At 41.7% G+C, this 24,839-nt stretch overlaps 1 protein-coding gene across 1 annotated transcript; it reads right to left on the bottom strand.

The window, feature by feature from the left end:
* Positions 1-24,669, bottom strand: sox14 (SRY-box transcription factor 14). Its single transcript, XM_054790767.1, has 2 exons — positions 15,213-24,669; positions 1-60 (listed from the first exon to the last, which is right to left on the bottom strand). Exon 1 carries the CDS (start codon positions 24,282-24,284, stop codon positions 23,565-23,567), a length of 720 nt encoding a protein of 239 aa, XP_054646742.1. The 5' UTR covers positions 24,285-24,669; the 3' UTR covers positions 1-60; positions 15,213-23,564.
* Positions 24,670-24,839: the final 170 nt, after the last annotated feature.

Raw genomic sequence — 24,839 nt, 5'->3', positions numbered from 1 at the left:
CGACTGAGTCCTCCTCTGGGCCTCCATTGCTAACCATTAGCGGCGGATTAGGCCGAGATGCTAGATGGAGGACCAAGAAAAGTGGGGAGGGGTATTTTTGGTGGGAGAAGGGTGTGTGGGTCAGGTGTCTTTCATAACGGCCGTTGCAAAGCTCACCAAACAACAAGCTTAAATGTTTTTCAAGGACAACCACTGTTGGCTTTGTGCTTGTTTGAAAACCGCAAATAATGGACACACCCACAAAAACCCCAAAAACAGTAAATAAATGCATTCAGGAACAATTCCGAGGTATACAGTATTCAGTATTATACTTGATGTGCCGTTACAGAACAAAGCATCTTCCTGCTGGAAAATGTTGTTGGACTTGACTTGAGACAGCGCCCTCTGCTGGACTCATAGCTGCAGCATTCTTTTCCCCAACAGAAGATCTCACCAAAAAAATAAATAAAATGTACAATTGAAAGCACAGAAAAGAAATTGGCCTATATGCGGGGGCAGCCAATGCCAATAGATACTTTAATAAACTAACATTAAAGACAATTGAGTACATAAATACAGGAGTAGAAAAAGTGCCGAACATTATAGACTTAGCAGTAACTTAAGTAATGACTGACGAGTGAAATTCAGAACAAATATCAGATAGTTTGGTCAATGACGGCATGTTTTATGATGTCAATGTTTTTAACAAGTATCTCCACTGGCTTCCAGAAGCGTCCTTCAAACACTTTCCATTTAGACCACACTTTCAACGTTCCCTTTTGGCCCCTTTGATGACTTTTACAGTTCCTACTCAGCCCTAACGGCTTTGCAGGTGCTACGGAGTGTGCCAAGCCAAAACCACAACGTTGACGTAAAACCACTGTGCATCCCAGATAGGTCGCGCGCAGTGTTGACTTTAAAAAAGTCATTTATAGTTATGACCGTAATTTCCGGACTTGAATGCGCCTTCCACTAAATTTAGAGAGAAAAAAGATCTGTACATACATTCGTATCTCTCTATAAGCCGCAGGTGTCCACACTGTAACATGCGATATTTACTACACAGAAAGATATTTTTTAACTTTTAATTAAATAAATGCTTTTTTCCCAAACAGTGCCGAACAGTTTGTGTAAAACAGTCGCCTACCAGAAGAGTTGTTCATCGTCGTCTCTCTCGTTTATCGCGTTTAATTGGTTCCAGACCCGGCCGCGGTAAGTGGATTTCCGTGAAGTAGGATTCGATAGTACCAGAAAGTAGTGGTTTGCTGTCCACACGGAAGCAACGAGGCGCCGTTATCAGATTTTCCCAGTGTGGAAGCCGTTTTGAAAAAATATTGTTTCAAGATAACAAAACCGTGTTGCGGTGTGGATGAAAGGCTGAAACGATAAAATATTTGACCGTTTCCAGCTGAAAATCGGTTCTCTTTTTTCACTTTAAAAAACTGGACTCATTCGCGAACGTCACATGTGAGCAGCAGTTCTTAGACATCAGTGCATAAAGCACCAGGTTCCATGTCGGTAATGGTAACAGCATTGTAAGCAGTAATTAGATTACTGGGTACAAAAACAGAAACAAAGTTATTTCCAACACCGGTCGAGCAAATTCAACATTGCTGCGGCATGGTAACATTTGAGGATGCACGGCTAGAAATGACACAAACAAAAAGAGCGCACGCTAACGTTAGCGTGGACGGTGCAGTGCAGACTCCTCCCAGTTTTCTTTAAGAGTGCACTGTTAAGAAATAAATACAGTCGTCCATTGCTACATCAACCGCTCTATCGCGGTTTTTCAAAAATGAACTAATTAATAAATGATCGCTGTTTCGTGGTTGACTACTAGTCAAAAAATCTTGAAAGACAAGCAATATGTAGCATTCTAGTCACTAGGCATCAGTAATGACACAAAAGATTAATGAGACATGACAGTACATTACATTACCTTAACACTGCATGTAGCCAGTCAGCCATCGCATGTCCGACATGATAGAGTAAAAAAAAAAAAAAGTCTTCATTCCATTCCATGTGGAAGTCGTAAGTTTTTGGCTTCTTTCTTTGTCCTTCCTTCCCACTCCGTTTGAAACACTTTCTTGAGTTTAGAATAAATAAACTGGAAGCTAACTAGTTAGCTCAGTAGCTTGCTATATGCTAGGAGGGGCGGCCGTCTCTTATGTCCCTGCAGTGATCCCATAGCCTGCTTTGGTTTAGTTTAGTTTGGTTTAATTTTATTTGAACATGCATGAAGGTTACAATGGAATACATCTCATGAATCATCCTTTCACAGTTCCACATGTCCAAAAGGAGTAGGAAGAAGCAAAGCTTATTTAATCCTACCCCCCATCCATTCCATATGTTGTATTATTCACTTCCTGCATTCCTTGTCATATTTTTATATAATAATCAGTGTCATAATAAATAATAAAAATAAAAAACAAGCATGACAGAACATCATTGTGATGATCAAGACTCTTCTGCCTTGTATTAAGCAAACATCAACTGCTTGTATTGTTTTTTGAATGTGCTCATCTCTGTACATTGTTTGAGTTCCTTCCTCAATCCGTTCCATAATTTAATTCCACATACGGAAATGCTGTGGGTTTTCAGCGTGGTGTGGTGTAAACAAATAATAATAGGAGTGTAAAGGTGACTATAGGGGTGTTATTTCATGCTCTAATAATGTTTAAAAAAAACATATTCAGAAAGTCCTAATTAGGTTTTCTGAACTCTACAAAAATAAAAATGGAATCCTATTTTGCTGAAATTCCCTTATCGTGGTCAGGTCTGGAACCAATTCACCCGATAAACGAGGGACGACTCTACATTTAAAAATGAACAAATAAATACATGTAAAAATAAATGCATACAGAAGAGTGCACAGTTAAAACACCTGGTTCATAAAGTCAGGGTGTCTTTTTCTGTTTTATAAAAATAAAAGAAGCAATGATTGGCTCTTGACTTCACTGTGCTCGCATCTTCCGCATACCAGACTGCGATTGATCGAGAAAATGCACGTTTGATGGACACTTTTGACAGATATTCCTTAATATCCCGGTACAATTAAATGTTTAAAAAGTCATAGTGGGAATGAAGTGGACTTACAAAGGTCTTATATTGTACTGAATGCTTTTTTTAAAATGTATTCTACAAAAGCAAACAATGGCTAATTCAGTTCCAAATTAGGCTAATCAAATAGTTCGCTGCTGCTCAGAGAGAGAGCATCCTGGGTGGCTAATAGATTACACCTCATGTATTTAAAAGAGCATGAATGGCTGGAAACCCATGTGAAGAACTACTCCCCACCAAAACCAGGTCTTATTACACTGTTCTCCGGCAGTTTAAGGATCCAACCAGCTCATAAATCACAAGTGCTCTAGCAAGCCTAGTTCCCTGCAACACGCTGAGTCATCCAACCACACGTATCCTTCTCCTGAGTTTAGGTTCTCTAGCAAGGTGATTATTGGCACAGAGGTTGCTAGCCTTTGTACCGGGAGCACACTTGAGCAGTGCGGTAGAGGTATGTGCTGTAGATGACCTGGTCCAAAAGCATCAAGAAGACTCTCAATAGACCGTGTTCCAGGAGGAACCGCTTGGCCAGCACTGATGAAATACCTCTACTACCCCGAACCGAGCAGGATTACTATTACAACAACGCATCATCAGTAGGGGAAAACTAACCTGTCTCACGACGGTCTAAAAATGCTTAAAACGACCTTTTTATTAATAGATCTCTGTTTGTGGATTCAAGCAGATCTAACGCCAAGCAAGCTTGCACACACTCATTTAAAAAAAAAAATGTCCATCTCCAAAAAAAAGGTAATTTTCAGTGTGAAGCTGCATTGTGTTTGTGTTAGTAGGGGCACCCGAGCCAATCTGAACGCTGAGCCTGTTTGTGAAGCACACAAAAGGTGTGCTTTTCACTCAGGTCACGCAGAAGAAAGAGCAACCCCGGCAGGTAAATAGGATGTCATTGTCTGGCCCACAATAGCGCCGTCTTAACCCACCGACCTCATCAGCTCATCGGGTTTTTATTTTTTTGGGGGGTGGGGAGTGGGCGTCTCCATTCTCCAGTCGCTCGTCGGAGTAACGAGAACGACTCTTTTCAGATTCTGCGAGGTATTTGTGCCCTTGTAGAACTGGATCCTGCAGACGGTGGCGGCATGGCCGTTGGCATTTATTAAGACAAAGACAAAAATAAAGACGGAGGTGAGTGAACATGCACGCGCACGCACCGAGCCCATGAGCAACCTGGGAAGTCGTGCTGTGGCTTTCATGTTGCTAACAAACAAAAGCCTGAGAGGACGCTTACATGACAACGCCCCAGCAGGAATGGATGGTTTTCTGTCTGCTGCAACAATGGGTGAGAGCACTGTAACGTGCATGCCAGGCCTCTAGTTGGCGATGTAATACAGCAAAACATCATACGGTGTAAAACAACGGCCGAAACTACATTTGGCGCACTTCCATATGTACACTTAGTCTTTTGCGCGTTAACACAGTGAAGTACGGCAAAATGCAGTGCATAGTCAGAACCCAGATGTTGCGGTTCACTATTCAAACAAAGTGAAGAAGAAGATGAAAGTACTGTTAATATTGTGCGTAATGACAGGAATTTTTAGGTCAGCACGACACTGTCAAAATTCAAGTTCTCAGGAATTACCATATTTTCCGGACTATAAGTAACACTTTCTTTCATAGTTTGGCTGGCCCGTGACTTATATATTAAAATATAAACATAGCATATATTAGGGATGTCCGATATTGGCTTTTTTTTACCGATAACCGGGATGTCGGTATTGTCTCAATTTCCGATTCCGATATCAACCCATATGTGTAACATGGCATATCTTTTTCTTGAGTAAAATAGAACCCTTGCAGGTACTAAGACCAAGAAGAGGTCGCTGAAGCCCCTGGGTGAAGCGTGGACTCCCCAGTGTGAGGGCAGCGCTGATGCCCTTCGGGCCGAGCTAGTCTCTGCCCCTGTACTATGCTGATTTTTCACGCCCTTTTATTTTAGAGACAGATGCTAGCTACAACGGGCTCGGTGCAGTGCTCTCCCAGGAAACAGGGGATGGCATACGACTTATATACGGCTATATAAGTCGGGGTCTGCGGCCCACTGAGCGCAACACAACCAACAATAAGTCCATAAACCTGGAACTTCTTGCTCTCAAGTGGGCCATGACCAAGAAGTTCAAGGAGTACTTGCTGGGGAATAAGTGTACAGTGTATAGTAGAGTGATAACAACCCGCTGAGCTACTGCCAGTCGGTTAAGCTTGGGGCCTCGGAACACCGGTGGGCTGCGCAACTTGCTGCGTTTGAATTTGAAATATCGCAGCAATGGGAACGCAGATGCCCTGTCTAGGCAGCCCTGACAACATCTGATGTGGTCACCAGTGTGCTGCCAGGTAGCTCTGTGCCACTTGCACTCCAGCAGGTGGATACGCCCGTGCAACGCAGCACAGTCTTTAATTTCCGCTCTACCTGGTCGAGGATGATCCACTTTTGAGCGAATTCCTAGGTTTTTGGAGAAGAGGATCACAGCCTACTTCAATTGAGCATTGTGGTCTTTCCAAATTCCTGTTGGTCTTACTCCAGAAGGGGGCTGTTTATTTTATGTCTACAGAGCTCTAATAATGTTAAAAACTGTAAAAACTGTCCTAAACAGGTCTTCTATGCCCTAAATAAGAAAATGTATCCCATTAATAAATAAGGGATCCTACTTTGTGGAAATTCACTTACCACGGTTGAGTCTGGAACCAATAAACCGCAATAAATGAGGTGTGGTGACTACAGGTGACTACTGTATTTGTTTGTATGGCAGACTACTTCCTGGTTCACCAGACATTTTCTAGGACGGACCATACCTGTCAAGCTCTGTGAGTTAGCCTGCATGACTGTTGGATTTATTTTCCCTTTTATGTTGTAGTTCCTGTTTCATGCCCTTATTTTGGTATTACTTACGTTTCTGCTCCGTTCTTTGTTTCCCTGCTTTGCTTTTCTCTTGCACCTGCTGCTAATTTTAGTTACGCTCCTCTTTAGTTCAGATGTTTGTCGGAGTATTGTCGTTTGTCGCAGAACTGCTCTTTGTTAGGAGCTATAATTCATAAATATGCATTTTTACCTGTAATCGGGTCTCATCTTTCACATCCTGGGGTCAACACCAACACCACAAGACGTGACAATGCCATTAGCATCTTAGTGACCCATGTGGCCAAAAGTGGAAATAAATCAAAATGGAGCACACATACGCTTGTTGGTGGAGGCAACAAGGTCAGGTGCACACAATGCACAGTAGCACCGGGCATTCTTCAGTTGATTGCAATGCCGTAGACGGAGCTAGTGCTACCTTGTGCAAGACCCCACTTTAACATTTTTGGAGAGAAATAGCTTTTATATTCAATATTATACAATAGTAATCATATATATTTTTTATTCTTAGTAATTTAACTTGTAATTTACTTGTTTACCTTCTAATTAGCCTGACTGAGGTGCAACTGTGAACTCATCCCACTCATCCCACTCGCTACTTGGTTTGGTTGTATAGGGGGCGTGGCTATCTTGCCTGTAGAGGGTGCCCCTCTGACACGCATATTCTGACCTGAAAAGGAAATTAGCAAAATGCAACACCTCATCGAGAATGCCGCCCTGGACAATTGCCCAATGTGTCCCATACCAAAAATCACCACTGGGCATAACAAAGGTTCAATAAATAAATCATAAGAGCTGTTTATATCATTCTGCTTAAAATATTGGAAAGAGCTCTCAGCATGATGCAATACAGTTGTAATGTTTGCAGGTGTACCTGATATTAAGGATAACCCGAGTATCTTGTCATGGGAAAAGGTTGTTCAAGAAACAGGACGTCGTACAAAATACAGTCTGCGCTTCAGCAGACTGAGAACTGAAAGCAAAGGCAGCTCAATCTTAGAATTTAAAAGCCTTTTTTTCTTCTTCTTCTTCCTCTTCTTTTTCTCCCCTCCTACAGCCTGCAGCCAAATGGCACTTGTGTTCTGCCACGGCACATAAACACGCACAAAAGAAGTTAATAGCGTAGATGCAAATCAAATTACCAGCAGTGTAAACTGCCATTCCTCCCTGCACTTGGGCCTGTAATTACCAGGGCTTATGGGACTATAATGAATGCTAATGATACACCACTGCAAGGCCGTCAGGAATGCCACTCGTTTGATTTCTCACTCAAGTTTGCAGGAGGTCGCATGTTCGTTTTTTGAACATGGTACAGCAGAGTTTCGGCATCTGTAGAGTTTTTATTTGAAATGAAAAAAAAAAACAAATGTTGTAATTGGGCACATTCTGACACATCTAAAAGAAGAAGCTGAGTTTTGCATTTGAAAAGGGGATTGCAAATGCAGCCAAGCCATTGATTCCTTCGGGGAATGACAACAGTTGCACACACACCTCATAACAAACTCATCAGGGACTGAATTGGGACAAGCTGGGCAGGAATAACACCAAAATGTATGATAGAACACTAAAACGACATCATTCTTGGATGTCGTCACATTTGCAGGAGAATGTTACACAAAACAATTTTAAAACTCTTTTGTGGCCCTTTATATACTACGGGGCCATCTTTGGTAACTTAAGAAGTCAAAATGAACGCCTCAGGCCTCACTATATAAAAACCACGTAGAACCCTAGGATGTCTCCAAGCCAGAAAGCTTTTTTAAGCATTTTTTTTTAAGTAAGAAAGCTATTTTATTACAAATTATCCATTTTAATTATTGTTAAACGACTTTATTGTCCTCGAAAAGGCTTGATGTGGTCATTATGGTGCATTTTGTTTCCACTCTTTTATATATGATCAGATATAGCAACTGTATGGTGCGGTATGGATTATTTGTTTCAAACATGATTAATGAGTTACAATACATCAAGGAACATCACATGACTACATTTGCACACTTCACCATTTCTGAAAAGGAGTACGAAACAGTAATCCCACCCCTTCTCGATATCTATTACTGAGAATTCATGTATTCTTTTCAAGTTTCTTCACTTCCAAGTGTCACCATTTTATAATTAAAGAGAAAAGAATAGCGACTGTGTAGCAGAGGATAGATGGCTTATGCAGTGATGAAGGAAAGAGAGAAAATAAATAAAATACTAAGCAAAAATTTGAAAAAAACACCAAAGTACAGTATATAGCTTGTGTGCAGTGTTAGAGGAAAATAAAGATATTAAAATAAAGATGTAATAAGAGTAGATAAAGTAAGTATAAATCATATTATTGATAAATATAAAATAAAATCATTTAGAATAAATAAAGTAATTAGTACTGGTGTAAAAATTAATAAAAATGCTCAATTAATTTAAAGAAATAGTGGGTATAAGCAGTGATGAAGAAATAAAGAGAAGACAAAGGTGTTGAAAAAAAATAAACAATAAACAAATTGGATCATTTTATTAAAAAAAAAAAGATTGTACATAGCTTGTGTAGTGTTCAGGAAAGATAACAAAATAAAATACTAAAAAGCAAACATGAGTAAAAAGAAAAAAAAAGGGTATATAGCCTGTGGAAAGCATGGAAATAAAGATGTTAAAATCAAGATGAAATAAGAATAAAAATGCAATAAGATTAAATAAAATAACAATAAAGAGAATTAATGGTAAATATAAAATAAATAGAATGAGTAAAAATGAAGGATAAATTTAGAAATAATGAGATGCTGGAGTAAAAGGTAAGAAACATGTTGCAAAAAAGTAAAGTAAGCAAACAGGATTTTTAGTTTTTTAAAAAGACAGTATACAGCTTGTGCAGTGTTAAAGAAAATGATGAAATAATGTTAAAAAAACACGATACATTTTTTTAAATGCGGAATTGATGATAAAAGCTCTTGTATTGGTGCACCTGATGAAGTGTCAACCACATGATTAAATCGTGGTTATTTAAAAAAGAGAGCGAGAGAGCGAGAGAGACTTTACTTTGAGAGTTTGTCAAAGTCGCAGTGTTATTTCCCTCTTGAGGTCTTTGAATAAACATGCAAGCATGTTCATTCAGCAGGTTTTGATGCACAAGCAGCACATGAGCTGATCTAAAAAGATGCTTATTGACGACGTTAGTGACTTATCTAAGAGGGCGGCTGGCTAAAGTGGCCGAATCAGGACTTTGTGGTGACCTGAGCTGAGGAATTGCTGCTGTCGAAGGAATCCGAGGCTGGAGGCGAGGGTCCCCTGCGGAGGACAGAGAGATAAGGCCCGCGGGGACGCGCTGGGGACAAGGTTCAAGCAGGACGTATCATGAAAATCTAGCATTTACGAAGGAACGCTGGGAAAAAGACAACAACTACGTGTCCTTTTTTACGTCACACCTGAGGCCATTTTCATATGAAGCTTCCACATCATGTACTTAAAACACAATAAGCTGATGTTCTAAAAGCAAAGAAAGACTTTTTCCTTCGCCGTGATGCAGCAGGAACACAATGACAGGGATCAAACAACACGTTTAAAAACATGGGTGTGGCCAATAAATTGCCCGTCAAAGAGGCGCCAGGACGGGAAGGAAAGAGAAAACGGTCTCAAATGAAAGCTGCCCCGCCGAAATCCAAAAGAAAGCTCGGCGTGCTAAAAGGTCAGCGAGGAGCGCGATCACAAGCGCTGAAACATGGCACAGAGATAACGCGCCCGCTGAGAAATATCAATTACGCCTTGACATTTTCCACACAGACAAAAGAGGCCATGACGGTGAGGAGCTGAGGCCACCTGCCGCACCCTTAAAAGTGGCTGTAGCTACGCCCCTGCACTTTTTACAAGACAACTTTAAATATGCACATTCGCTGTCCAAGACACGGCAAGTATTCTTATTTTCTTTGTCACAGCTCTCATTCAAAGAGTATTGTATTGTATACTCTGAAGATCACCAAACGTCAAAGACACGACGTTCCTTGTCCATCAACGACCAGTCACGGTGTTCATGAAATGTCTATCAGTTAGAATTCTTTCTACGATGCACAAACCTGCAGGATTTTTAATGCAAACCAATACAACATGCCCGAGATAGCAGACACCAAAGGTGCTAACCCGACAGTACTCAAAGTATTTTTATGTCAGTGCTCTTCAATCATTGCTCCATGGCTGTGTCTCAAATGGAATACAGTAATCCCTCGTTTATCACTCGTTAATTGGTTCCAGACCCCGACGTGATCAGTGAATTTCCGCCAAGTAGGTTTCCTTATTTACAAACAGAATGTTTTCATAGTTAGCGCATAGAAAACCTTTCCAATCTTCTCAATGTTTTTAACATTAGAGCCATCTAGACATGAAATAACACCTCTATGGTCACCTTTACACTCCTAGGACCCAGTATTGTAGACATAATAAGAGTAAATAAGACATAAACAAGACTTGTGCTCGTGTGTGTTGCTGTAAATGTGCTCCATTGCTCGGGGGAGGACAGGAAGTGGCATCTGGTGTTCAGAGTTGAGTTTCAGCTGGACGTGGATTACAGCTGCAACAGGAACCCGTGTTTTTATTAGGGATTTTTATTAGCCATTATTGTGCCTGTTGTGAGATCGTTCAAACAGTGTAGAATACTACATATCACGCCTTTGAATGCTTACATTTGTATTTCACTTCATTTAGCCATTTTTATGCTTGAAAAAGCTTAATTTTGGCAAAAAAGTAACATTTGCTTGAATATGCATATTTATTGGCTAATAATTTATCGTATTCAACCACAAAACAGCATGATTTATTATTCATTTTTGATAATAACAAATCATTTTGATCATATTTTTGAAAAACCGTGTGAAAACTGCTCACAAATGGCTGGAGCCGAGGTATCCAAAGGGCCATTTGTATCCTGCAACTCTTTTTTTTTCCAATTTATTTATGTGGGACACATTCTAAAAAATACAAGGTACAATCACAACAGAAATTACAGCAAAAATGGAAAAAATAGTGCAAGACCAGCCTTCCACACACCCATCATATAGTCTGTATAATCTATAGCCACATGAATTGTCCCTTTTATTCGACAAGACACTTAACTGGGTTTTTTTTCTTCTTCCTCAATGACGCCCTGTGCACATTCCAGAAATCACCATGGTTATATCACATTAGATACGAAGTGACATTAGCTTATTTGATCACATTCATTATATAAAATGGCAAGCATAAAGTGGTGATATACTGTAGCTCCATACCTTTATCTTTGGTCCTTGTCTCCTCTTAGTGCATTTCTCTTCTTTCAGAATTGTGCCCCTGATGGCTTCGACTTTCTCTTTCCCATGATGTTTTGTTGGCACTTACTCATCACTTTTTATGAAATGTGGGCTTACTTTTACGCCAGATGTAATGGGACACACATATTTTGAGTCTTCCAGCAAGTCTTCCAGGTCCTGAAGCAGCAAAACGGCCCCAGACCGTCACACCACCACCACCATATTTTATTGTTGGTCTGATGTTTTCTGAAATGCGGCGTTACATGTAATGGGACACACACCTTCCAAAAGGTTCAGCTTTTGTCTCGTCAGACCACAGAGTATTTTCCCAAAGGTCTTGGGGATCATCAAGATGTTTTCTGGCAAATTTGAGACGAGACTTAATGTTCTTTTTGTTCAGCAGTTTTCATCTTGGAACTCTGCCATGCAGGCTGTTTTTTGCCCAGTGTCTTTCTTATGTGGAGTCATGAACACTGACCTTAACTGAGGCAAGTGAGGCCTGCAGTTCTTTGGATGTTGTTGTGGGGTCTTTTGTGACCTCTTGGATGAGTCGTCGCTGAGCTCTTGGGGTCATTTTGGTTGGGCGGACACTCCAGGGAAGGTTCACCACTGTTCCATGTTTTCAACATTTGTTGATAATGGCTCTCACTGTGGTTGGCTGGAGTCCCAAAGCTTTAGAAATGGCTTTATAACCTTTTCCACACTGATAGATCTCAATTATTTTCTTTCTGGGGGGCTGCAACATCACTTTTTCCCACAGGGCCATGTAGGTTTGGATTTTTTCTCCCTTAATAATAAAAACTTTCATTTAAAAACTGCATTTTGTGTTCAGTTGTGTTGCCATTGACTTTCAGGAAGGGGGCTTCACTTTTTCACACCATTTTATTCAATATCGTACAATATTAACCAATCAAATGTATTTTATTTTTAAGCTGTTTCTTTTGGAATGTATTTTTTTTACCTTCTAATTAAACTGAGAACACAACCCCTCCTTTACTTCATTTGGTTACTCCATGTGAGCAGTATGGGGCGGACGTCAGCATTCTGCCTGTAGAGGGCGCCCTTCTGACACACATGTCCTGACTGTAACCATCCATCCATCCATTTTCTATGCTGCTCATACTAATTAGGGTCGCTGGTATGCTGGAGCCTATCCCAGCTGACATCGGGCAAGAGGCGGGGTACACCCTGGACTGGTCGCCAGCCAATGGCAGGGCACATATAGACAAACAAGCATTCACACTCACATTCATACCTATGGACAATTTAGAGTCACCAATTAACCTAACATGCATGTTTTTGGAATGTGGGAGGAAACCGGAGTACCCGGAGAAAACCCATGCACGCACGGGGAGAACATGCAAACTCCACAAAGAGATGCCCAGCGGAGATTCAAACCCAGATCTTCCCGATCTCCTTACCCTGTCGTCTGTGTGACTCAGCCACCGTAACATTTGCATTTGAAAATCTTCAGAAAATTATGGGGATGGGGAAAAAAAGGACAAAATCCAGAAGTTTTCCAGGGAAAATGAGAGGGTTAACAGGAATGATCCTTGAGCACATTGAGCACAAATAAATATGAATCATTTTTTTGCATCCTAGAGAATGAGCCCATATTAAAAAACGCCGGTGTTCCCAACCACTGTGCTGCGGAACATGTTTGTCATGTGAGGGAACATCAGGAAATGATCCAATTTCACTTAATTGGTCAGAAAATTCTTTATTAGAAATAATGTATCTTTGTTCATCGTAGTAAAGTATAGTGACAGGCAAAACAATTAATTAATCATCCCCTAGACGGCAGGAGGTGCTTAATTAACCCGTGTATCCACATGTTGCCATTCGTACAACTGAAGAAGTCACTTTTGTGACATTTTTGTTTGTGCCGTGAGATTTTTCTCATGTAAAACACGCGCCGTGGCTCAGTAAAAGTTATGAAACACTGTTGACAATAGAGTACCAAATAAAGCAGCTGTCAGCATCGTGACGCTTCAGCGGCGTCGCCTGTCCAACGGCGAACGCCCTTGAGTGGCGCACGTGAACGTCCTCCAACGCGCGATCATTTGCACGCGGCAGAGATAATTTGCAGAAGAAGCAGGCGAGCGAACAATGCGCTAATCTTTGGATTGGTTGTATTGATTGGCCTCCTCCAGTTAGCGCAGCGGAACATTATCACGGCCACAAAGCGCTACAGCGTTGATTATGAAGGCTAATTACGCGGGTGCGGGCTTGAGGAAGCGGAGCAGCAGATGACGGAGATATCAGACAGCTTTCAGACTGTCGAGCATTCAGCCTTCAGGTGCTTCCCGATGCCATTATCGCAAATATTTGGACTTTATTTACCATTTATTTCACTGACGGGGTAATTTTTTCCCCAGGGAGGAAACATCAAAACTGGGGCAGAACGGCAGCCTTGGCAGTGATTCAAAACCACATTAGTGTGCCATGACAGCTCATCAGGTGTCCCACAGATCATTATTAATTATAATTATTATATGATTTACTACAAATAATGCATCTTTGTTCATCAATCTATGCCAGTTATGTATAGTGACAAGCAGAGCGATTAAAGATTCTTCCACTAATACTCCTTAAGGTGGTAACAACGCCTAGTAGTGCTGTTTGAAACCTGCTTTTATAGAAGAAGACATGGTTACGGTGGTGGATGACATAATGATGTAATTGGCTATAGATTGCATAACTGGCCGTGATGAATTTGCAAAAAATGAGTACAAATCACGAAAAGCAAAACAAATATTTACAAATACAAACAAACTTTCCTCTGTGGCTTATTTTTGCCGTTGTCACAAGCAAGACGGAGCCGCCTGTGAGCGCTGTTGGATGGGGGAGGGGCCCACAGCAGGACCCGCTGCTCGTTGAGAAGAGTGATAGTTGCCAAAAGTCTCTTCAGTAAATTTGTCTTGAGTCACTTTTTTGAAATCTAGCATCTAAAGTGTCTGATTACTCGATAAATATAGCGAGAAAGTTGATCTCTCTTGATACGTCTTCTTATTCTCTGGCAGGCCAGGCACGTTGCAATGTGTTTATGATTATGGCAGTGCCACATGTATTTGTGGCAGGCCGCCACGACTGACTGACTGACTGACTGACTGACTGACTGACTGACTGACAGGCAGAAATGCTAACCACTACTCCAAAAAAAAAGATGTCACGATTCAAAAGCGTCTGAACCAGTTTGACTCCAAGTGGTACGGCCCAAGTCAGAGGAGTTGTGTTCCAAGCAGATACCGTACAGGTGACGTAAACCACTGCTGCTCCCTCTTTGGCTGAACACATTTGTTGGTGATAATGTTCAAGAATACCCTGATGGAAATGACCAAAATACACACACTTGCTAACGTTAGGTGACCCTGTTGTGACGTCCAAGCTTTGCAAACAGCAGCAGTATACTCCACAGTCTTCACTTTGCTGCCCTCAGTCTCCTCTTGAATCAAACACATCTTCATACCAACAGCCACTTCCTAAGACTTAAACACAAGGGGACCACATTCTCCTTCATTTCTGTTGTTAGTATCAAGAACTACAGTGGTTGTAAAGCAGGGGTGTCCAAACCCTTTCAAGCCAGGGCTGCATACTGTATATTAAAGATGCTAAAGCCAATCTAATGTAGGCACAAAAACGCGGCAAATAGATTTAGCGGCAACTGTTCTCCCCCGCTCAAACACACAACACAGCTGGTCTGCCAGAGAAGAAGATGACGTAGCAGGAGGGATGAGTGTAGCCAACTTAGCCACTTTGTTGCTATATTTAGCAAGTAATCAGACCCCGCTAGATACTCTTAATTGGTTCCACACTCGACCGCGGTAAGTGAATTTCTGCAGTGCGATTCAATATTAATAAATGGAATATTTTCATAGTTATGGCATAGAAAACCTGTTTATGATCTTCTAAATACGGTCTTTAACATTATTAGAGCCCTCAAGACATGAAATAACACCCCTATAGCCACCTTTACGTTTGTATTACCCAATATAGTAGATGTAATCAGAGAAAATATGACATATTAGACATGAATAAGATAACAGACTCACACGTTAGCAGTTCCTTCTTGTTTTTTTCTGGACTTCCAGCGTATTTCCGCCGTTACAATACATCAATACGTTGTAATGGCAGCTTTAAATGGCTTTACATTCGTATTACCCAATATGGTAGACAAAATATGAGTAAATAAGCCTTTTTAGACTCCTGCTGGAGCAGTGTAACAGTAAATGTGTTCCCTAGTGAACTCTAGTGATGAGTCCAGTGCGATTGCTGACACCTAGTGGCCAATGTAAAATACATTACTAATTAGAATGCTGCTTCTGCCTTGTTTTTGTATTTTAGTTCATTTAGTTAGTTGATTTAGCCAAGAATAAGTACAAGTGCATGTTTTTTTTTACTACTAATAGGCCGTATTCAACCACAAAACAGTGAACATTTATTAATGAATACAGTTTTGAAAAACTGCGATAGAGAGAGGGAGTGATGTTCGAACCGTGATAGAGTGAGGGACGATTGTATGTCATTAACAATCAATCAATTCTATTTTTAGAGTTCGCGGGGGGCCAATAAAAAGGCCCCTGGACCGCACTTTGGACAGCCCTGGTACTGTTACGGATCAAGTAGCACAATGCAGACATTAACGACAGAATCATTTTCTCTTTCCCCCCCCAACTTTCTCTGACTTTTTCGACGTTTTCCAGGCACACAATAGTTTTGGGGATTATTTGGTGAAACAAGTTGGATGAAAGTAGTTGGATTTGAAAGGTGGCGTGAGTGGAGGGCTGCCACGTCCCTTGAAGAAAGAGATTAGCATGAGTGTGAAAATGGCTGCTATCTGTCTGATAAATATTCATAAATATACCTTTCAGGGTCTTTGTCGACTACCTTCCATCAGCGTGAGCCAGCCGGCGCCGCAAACATGTTTTGGATGGAGAGGGGGCGTAAAGCAAAAGGATGGAAATACATAAATAAAAAAACAAGACAATACGAGGAAGATCAAAGCCTGCTCTATCGACTTTTTTAACGGCGGTGGAAGATTGTCACGTCGACAAGCAAACATTAGCAAACGTTTCTGTAGGCTCTTTTCAGGACGCCATGTTGTCTTGCCAGATAAAGTGCTCCATGCATCCCCTCGCTGCCGCTTCCTGATTAGTCTAATCCACTGAGGAGCTGCTGATGGAGGCAGCATCCAGGACCCTGAGGTGCTACCCTCCTCATCCTCCTCATCCTCCTCCTGATAAGTGACTTTACCTTTCACCTCTACAACCCACAGCACGGCGCTACGCCATCTTCCTGCTAGCATTAATCTCATTTGAACCATTTGTGAGAAGCTACCATTGTGTGTGCGTGCGTGTGTGTGTGTGTCTGTGTGTGTGCGTGTGTGTACGCCCAGGTTTTAATAGCTTTCATCCTGAAGCAGGTCTCATGCCCTGTTCCCAAAACATGGCCTTGTGACAACATCGCCATGACGACAAGCAGCCATAAACAGATGTTTCTGATTTGGAAACAGTTTTTCCCTCCACAGGAAATAATGTAAACACAAATAATCCGTTCCAGGGTCAAACTGTGGCCATTGCGAAAGCTGTATTCAGTGTACACGCCATGTTTCAAGTCACATTTGATCATTCCTAAGTGTCAAGCGCGAAAAGAACTTCGCCGCTGTATAAGACGACTAAATACAACTAAAATAAATAAAAGGGCTCACCCTTTTGAGAAGGGTAACAAATTTGTAGAGTTTAAGAAAGTGAGAGGTCTTAACTATCAAAGTGTAAAAAGAAGTCAGCCGCTGAAGAAGACTAAATAAAACTAAAATAAGTAAAATGACTCACCCTTTGATCTAGGGTAACAGATTTGTAGCGTCTAAGAAAGTGTCACGCAATAGAAAAAGTTAGCCGCTGAATATGTAACAGGATTACTTGGTTAGTGTGATTCCACTTTTTCTAACAATGGTTGGAGTGATTGCTGAATGACGCCCTCTCTCACTCTCTGCTACATACAGTATATACTGTAGGGCCACTGCAGTTCATCAGCCCTGTGACCCCCCAGTGTGGAACACAAGCCTCACGGTATTGACCCGTGCACATTGTCTCACACCAGGAAATAAACGGTGTCACCGTCTGCAGCAATCTCCAAGTCTCTTGTTAATTCCCGCCAACAAACACAACGCAGAGCTCAGGAGACGTGCACCACCGAGAGCCCGAGTGCCTTCAGCTGCGGTTACACATTTGGCAACCAAATAGAAGTAAAATAAATAAAAGGACTCACCTTTTGATAATGGGTAACTAGGGGTGTCACAAGCTCTTGTGTCACAAAATCTTGCGATGTTAAACCGTGACAAGATTTCTCATTCTGAAAAAAAAATGTGCCTTGGGGACTAGGCCTAGGAAAAGAATGAATTCATGAATGAATCACACAATAAATGCAAATGAACGTGTTAATTTTGCCGGCCCCAGTATATTGCCGTGTGCATGTGTGTCTGTTTTCCTTGTCTATCACCTCCAAACAGGCATGAAGGGAGTTCACTCTGTGCATTGGGTTCTGCATCTTGGCGTGTTTGTGCCATAGAACAACGGCATGAACAGGCAGAGCCGGTAGCAAACACACAGAGTGCAGAAAAGCGTAACATACTAAAAATGTAATTAGTTAGTAGATTGCAATATAGTCATATATTTTTTCATTGCACTTTTCTTAAAAGTAATTAAACTATTTTATGCTTTTTAATAGGGATGTTCGGCTTGATCGGCCACCGATCAGTATCGGCCGATTTCCATGAAAAATCATGTGATCGGCATATGCCGATAGATGCCTTTCAACACCAATCACAAAAGCCGATCACCTGTGGCTCGCACTATTGCAGCCTGCAGCGATCCCTTCGTGCAGTGTCGTGTCTCGCCCTAATTAACATCTTGGGCAGCGTCCTCCTCGCACTTTCCTTCACGCTGCAGGCATGCCAAAGCAAAAACATTCATGTTTGCCGTGTGTCACCTAACTGCCAACACACGCCGCAAAAACTATCTTGCGGGGGTAGCGCGTTAAAAAGCTTTAATCCAATTCGTCATTTGAAGAACAAACACTTGAAGGAGCATGGTGAGTTTTCGGTGTGATCATCAGCAATCAGCCATGCGGACAACACTCCCCGTATGTGCGTGACAGTCAGAAGGCTGAGCTAGGAACCTGAAAAATAATTCAATTCATCGGAAAAGATGACCAGCCTTTCTCAGCGCTGGAAGACATCGGTTTCGCCCACTGCTCTCTCACTTACCTGGAAGTCTGGCTAGAGCTCCACCAATGTACTCTCACATCCAAAGCTTCCTGAAAGAAGTCATATATGTTCTCAAAAAAGTCAAATATGTTTTTGTCTAAATTACGGTGATTTTATGGTTCCTTTTTTCATATCATGTAGCCAGTAGCAGGGGTGCAGTCAGGAATTCCGGGTCCCATGAAAAAAATCACATTACTAATTAATTACTAATTTTATTATTAATTACCTATTTTGGGGCCCCTTGGCAGACAAGGGACCTTGGGATTGTCCTGACTTTTCCCCTTTTTACAGCACCCCTGGCCAATAGCACTCATCATAAATAAATGGAAAAATGCATCATTAATCCATGTGATTTGTAGCACTTACAAACGTGAGTATTCTTCACTGCCACACAAGCGTAAAAAGAAGTTAGCCGCTGTATGAGATAAAAAATCAAGTCAAAGTCAAACACATTTCCTCACAGCACCACGGCTGCATATCGCTTAAGGAAGTGAAGGGTCTGCCGGGGGCCAGCCAACATCATGAACAACACTTGTTAGCGCTTGTGACTTTCACACAAGTGTTTCTTTCACAAAAGTTAGCCGCTGTGGAGGATGAAGCTAAAACCAATCTAAAACACATTCGCTCGTGCAAAATGAATGCAACTTCACTAATGACGACGGGCGACAGATCATTCAGCACACGACCGTTCTTGACTGCCATGCAAGCGTAAAAAGAAGTTCGTCGCTGTGTATTTAATAAGAGCAAGCAAAACCAGAGACTTTGTACTTCACGTTGTGCTGTTTTTGTTTTTCATTCATTGGCTTTTAGCCATTTTCTACTGAGCAGCCAGGACCGGGACGCGTGCACCACTTCCCTATAGGTCACGATGAGTCACATTTAATTTCCCCTTCTATGGTTATCATCGCACTTGTCTCGCTCTGGACAAATAAATCCTCTAAGTCCATTTATGGCACGATGAGGTCATCGCTGCTGTCCAATAAGTGATGCACGCGCGCCCTGATTGCTTCTTCCTCCGTTGAAGGACTTTGTTTACTTGGGAGAGGAGGAGTGCGTGCATGTGCGTGAGCATGTTGTCTCTTCTGTCTTACAGGAAGTCATTATTAGCACTCGCGTTCAAATGTTCCCATGGGATGGAAGTTGATGGGAGGCACACACCGTGCACGTTCTCACACACACACACACACACACTCGTAAGTACAGTACGTATGCAGGGAAGCATGGTGGTGTCTGACAATGATAAAGAAGATGTAAACATGCACGAGGGGAATCCAGCAATGAGGGAAATACAGTTAAGATATTAATATATTTAAAGAGAGCGAAAGGGTGAATATGGAGACAAATGGACGTCCTATATGAATGAAGTGAGGGTGTGTGTGTGTGTGTGTGTGTGTGTGTGGGGGGGTGTGTGTGTGTTGCATCAACAAATGATATTGAAAATAAATGATACAATGCCGTTGGAAAATTGTGTATTATATTTGTATATATTTTTGGTGTAAAATGACAATGAAAATAGTTCTTAAATACACACAGTGGTGTGTGTGTGTGTGTGTGTGTGTGCGTGTGTATTACCTAATTGTATATGTTTTCTAAAAAAATATAAATGGGAGTCAAACTACATTTTTTGCATACATGGGGCAATTTTAAATAGAACGCCATTTCTAATGAGTATTTTACATTTTTCTGCCTACAACAGTGTAAGTTTGGTACAATGAAAAAGCAAACGATGTGCCACAAAAAGGCACAAATTTAAAATCCGTTGACAAGTGAAAGACAATTTGTACGTGTGTGTGTGTTCATATGTTCAAGAATTCAAACAAAGCCTGCAGAAATATCCTCAAGGAGATTTCATTAAAAAATAAATATTTCGAAGCGGGGACACATATTAATAGAGAAAAAACGTGATTGAGCATGACGAGGTGTGCGCGTGATAATATGATATAAAATAAATATTCCCTGCAGTGTCTTTGTGGGGAAAAGCATGCAGGATGTAAATCACATTCCTGCCTGGCGCAGCACATTAAACAGGCGTGCAAAGTGATTCCTTTTCTTCTCTAAGCTTTTTCTTCTTTATTTTTATCATTTCTTTGCCTTCAAATAAATGAGCATCCAGGAACCCTCTCTCTATAAAAACTGCCCCTCTTCAAACAACACAACTGTACGCTTTTTATACTTTTTTTTTTTTTTAGCCGCCGTCAAAATGCTATCCCAGATTCAATTTCAGATACAGACGAGGGTGGTTTTATCCTTTTTGGGCTCTTTTGGAGACAATATTTAATATGCTGGAATGAGATCACTTTTATCCTGTTCTCACATAGGTGTGTTTTTCTTTTTTTTTTACATCGGCGTCATGTCTGGGTGTCCTCCTTTTGAAACAGGAAGCAAAACGACATTTGTCTCCATGACTCACTTAATTAAACATCATTAAGGCGAAGCAATTGTTTAAATGACCCGTGGCTGCTTTGAATCATGAAAAAGAAACACACCTCAGAAATTGCTTGTGTTTTTCTTTGTCATGCTTTTGAATTTCAAGTGTCGCCCCTTTTTTGGTCTTTGATTTTTCATCAGTTAAAAATGAAGCACATAAATGACTTCTAAATGAAATATATTTTTAAAAAAAAACAATTATCGTCAGTGTTGCTGCAAAGGAGATAAGGAGACTAAAAGCATCAAGGGGTGGGGTGCTATGGTGGGAGGGGGATAAAAAGAAAATAGATTTTTTTTTAAGCGTGAAAAACCTCTTTTGTCATTTCCTCTCTCGTTAAATGTTATTTATTGGAGACAATGCATGAAATAATACTTCAAATAAATAAGGAAAACATATGTAAGTCATTATAATAATGTATAATTATTGGAAAATTGAATTGAGATGCTTTTTGGGGAAGGGAAGGGGGTGTACAACTTCAAGTATCTTCATTTACAAGCTGCTGATAACTACGACACTGTCTCACACACACACACACACACACACACACACACACACACACACACACACTCCTTGCCTAAATTCCACCCCCTCCAGGGCTAGATTGCACCTCCACTCCTCCATGAAGCAGCAGCAGCATATGTTCCTGACAGATAAAGTCAACAATTTGTACGTGGAAAATTAAATTCTTAATTAGAAATGCACTCCCAGTTGAGTGGTGGGGAATGCTGCGCACGCGCGCACACACACACATCTGAATGCCTCATTCCTGCGTGCGTGTCAAGTCTTTTGTCTTAATGAGCGAGCGCACGCTGGAACAAGTCATCTTCTCCTTTTTAAGGTGAGGCTTTTGGCTGAGTCATCAAACGTGCAGACAAGTTGCAGGATGTACAAAGAAAAAGATTTCTTTTTACTTGTGTGTGTGTGTGTGTGTGTGTTGTTTTTTTTTTTGTGGTCTCTCCATGATGAATCAACTTGGCAGATCCAAGCAGAGGGCCCCCCTGCTTGGAGCCATGAAGCCGTCAAACGGGTCTGACAGGCGGGATCCCTCCAGGGAGGCCTCCATCCCTCCACTCCTCTCTTTTTTTCCTCCCTGCCTTGCCTCTCCTGGGCTGGGGATGAAAACCACAAAAAGTCTCCTCTCCAAAACAAACACCAACAACCACTTGGAAGCTCAGAACAACCAAACGTGTACGCGCATCCTCCTGCAGATCCACGAGGGTTAAGTGAATGTCTTTTTTCCTGCTAGTGTAGGAAACTCTGCGCAGCATCCTCATCATTTTATATATATTTATTTTTAATAAATTATTCTAACCTTTTACGTTTGTTTTGTCTTATTTTCAAATAATATTTTTGAAGTATTTCCCCTCATTCATTTAACAAATTATTCTAAGGTTTAAATATTTCTGACATTTTTTTTTAGAAGTATTACATTCATTTATAATATTGAAGGAATTGTTCCAACGTTTGAAACGTTTTTGTCATTTCTGACTTTTTTCCAAATCAGAATTTCAAAATATTTTCCCCTCATCGTTTGTATTTTTTTTTTAAAACAAATTATCCTAACCTTTAAAAACAATTTGAGTTGTGATCATATGCAGGTAAATATTTGTATTTTGTAGTATTTTCCTCCATCATATTTGTTAACCAACCATAAGACATTTTCTGAGCAGACATTTGAAAAAGTATCCAAATTTGAAGTATTTCCCCTCATCAAACTGCTCAACCGTTTACACCTTTTTTGTCCTCTCTGACCAACTACATTTTTTGCAATAATTTTAGGATAATAACCTTCATAACTCATTTTTCACCGTTTTTTTCTCACTTTTTAAATTGGTCATTTCCGATCATGCATTTTTACATGTCATTTTCAAGTATTTCCCCCTTGTGGTTCACATTTTTTCAGAAATTATTTTAGAGTTGTAAATATCGGTTGTCATTTCTGACCACAAAAATGTAAAAGTGTATCTATATTTCCCTCGTGACTTTTACTTTAACCAATGATTGTGCCGTCTCCAACGTGTCCTTGTAAGAGTACACAGCGTATTGAAGTGTTCTCCCAATAAGCATCAAGTAGGTGAAGACAGATTGTCTTTATTGGGTTCTCTCTGCTCCACAAAGTGAACAAAGAGGAGGTGAGGAGGTGTCAAACCTTCTAGATTACATGACAGCTTTTAAATCTTAGATAGAAAATACACATAAACTCCTTGAATTGTCAGAAAAAAATTAAAATCATCATAAAATTTAAATTAAAAAAAGAAAACGAGCGTGCAACTATTATAGCACTTAATCACAGGGTAGAAAAAACTGCTCAACAAAACATTGTTTTTCATTTTGTTGTCTTAAATAGAGCGTCTAGTTTTATGTGCCTTTTTAGGGATGAATTTAAACAATATAACCCGCATATAACCCAGCCTAAAGCTCTTGATTTAGCCGGGATGGAATTGTGGAGTCCCAAAAAGTGGACTAAAAAAAACAAAAAAGAAGAAGATGTTATCAATAATCAACACAAATGGTCATATTAGCATTGAAATGTACACAATAAATAAAGTTAAAGGCCTCCTTTTCTTGTGGCTGCCATATAAACATTTACATTTCTGCCAAGTCCCAATCAGGAACTTGTTTTGTTTTTTTTAAAGTCCAAACGCTTGACTGTTAATACTGTTCGTGCGCGTCCACGTCGTATGTACATGCATGTTGCAAAGAGGGTGTGTGTTACATGGCAGCGGCGTGCGCGGACGAGTAGGGGTCAATCCCAGTCTTGGTCATACCTGGAAAGAGTATGTAGGCCACCGGGGGCTGTAAACTGGACGCGGACCAGGCGGTGCAGTTACACGGCACCACGTAGCCCGGGTTCGTGGGCGACGGGTGGGTGTGGGTGTGCTGCGTGGGGCAGCCCAGCGCCCCGAACGCGCCGTTCTGGTAACCCAGCGAGGAGGCGTAGGGCAAAGAGCCGGTGCCCAGCGTGTGCGGCATCTCGCTCATCTTCTGGATGGCGCTGGAGCTGAACTGGGTCGGGTCCAGGAAGGAGTACGGAGCCGAGGAGGGGGGCAGGAAGGCGCGCGCCTTCTCCGAGGCGCCCAGCAGGGAGTCGGCGGCGGCGGACACCGGCAGACCCTTCAGGTGCTCCGTGTCGCCCAGGTAAGGCAGCGGGAAGACGTACCTGTCCTTCTTCAGCAGGTTCTTGGGCTTGCGCCGGGGCCGGTACTTGTAGTCCGGGTGCTCCTTCATGTGCTGAGCCCGGAGCCGCTTGGCCTCGTCGATGTAAGGTCTCTTCTCGGACTCGGACAGCAGCTTCCACTCGGCGCCCAGACGCTTGCTGATCTCCGAGTTGTGCATCTTGGGGTTCTCCTGGGCCATCTTCCGCCTCTGGCCGCGGGACCAGACCATGAAGGCATTCATGGGTCTCTTGATGTGGTCTGCCGGTTTGGACATCTTCTGGGGTAGGGATGGGGGGAGGGGGGAGTTCTTATCTGGTTAGCGCGGGAAAGGGGGGAAAAGCAAGTTCACCTGTCCAGGTGCGAGATAGCAGGCATGCCACGTCTGGGGGTGGGGGGGTGGGGTGCAGCGGGAAATAAGAACTTTAAAAAAAAAGAGAGAATCCAGAGTTTGGAGACGTAAAGTCCAGGAAGAAGCGTGTTGGCGGAGAAAAATCCACAAAAAGGTGAAGGCAAGAAAGTCTCTCCTTCCTTTTCTGCACACACGCTCACACGCACGCTCCTCTCTCTCTCTACTGGAGCACCTGGCTGCTTGGAAGTGCGAGCAGGAAGAGAGAAGAAGAAGCCAAAATCGGCCAAGTTCAAAGGCTGGGATGCTTGGCTTTCTTGCACGCAATGTGACATAATGAGAAGGGGCGGGGTCCAAACGGCACCGGCGCAACCTGAGCGTCCAATCAGCACCTTCGCCCACCACGCTGCATCACATAGGTGTGTGTGTGTGCGTGTGCGTGCGTGTGTGTGTGTGTGTGTGTGAGAGAGAGAGAGAGAGACA

This window comes from Dunckerocampus dactyliophorus, chromosome 10, assembly GCF_027744805.1.
Source record: "Dunckerocampus dactyliophorus isolate RoL2022-P2 chromosome 10, RoL_Ddac_1.1, whole genome shotgun sequence".
Taxonomy (NCBI): Eukaryota; Metazoa; Chordata; class Actinopteri; order Syngnathiformes; family Syngnathidae; genus Dunckerocampus; species Dunckerocampus dactyliophorus.
Note: the sequence above shows the minus strand (reverse complement) of the source record. Positions and strands in the feature narration are given on the sequence as shown.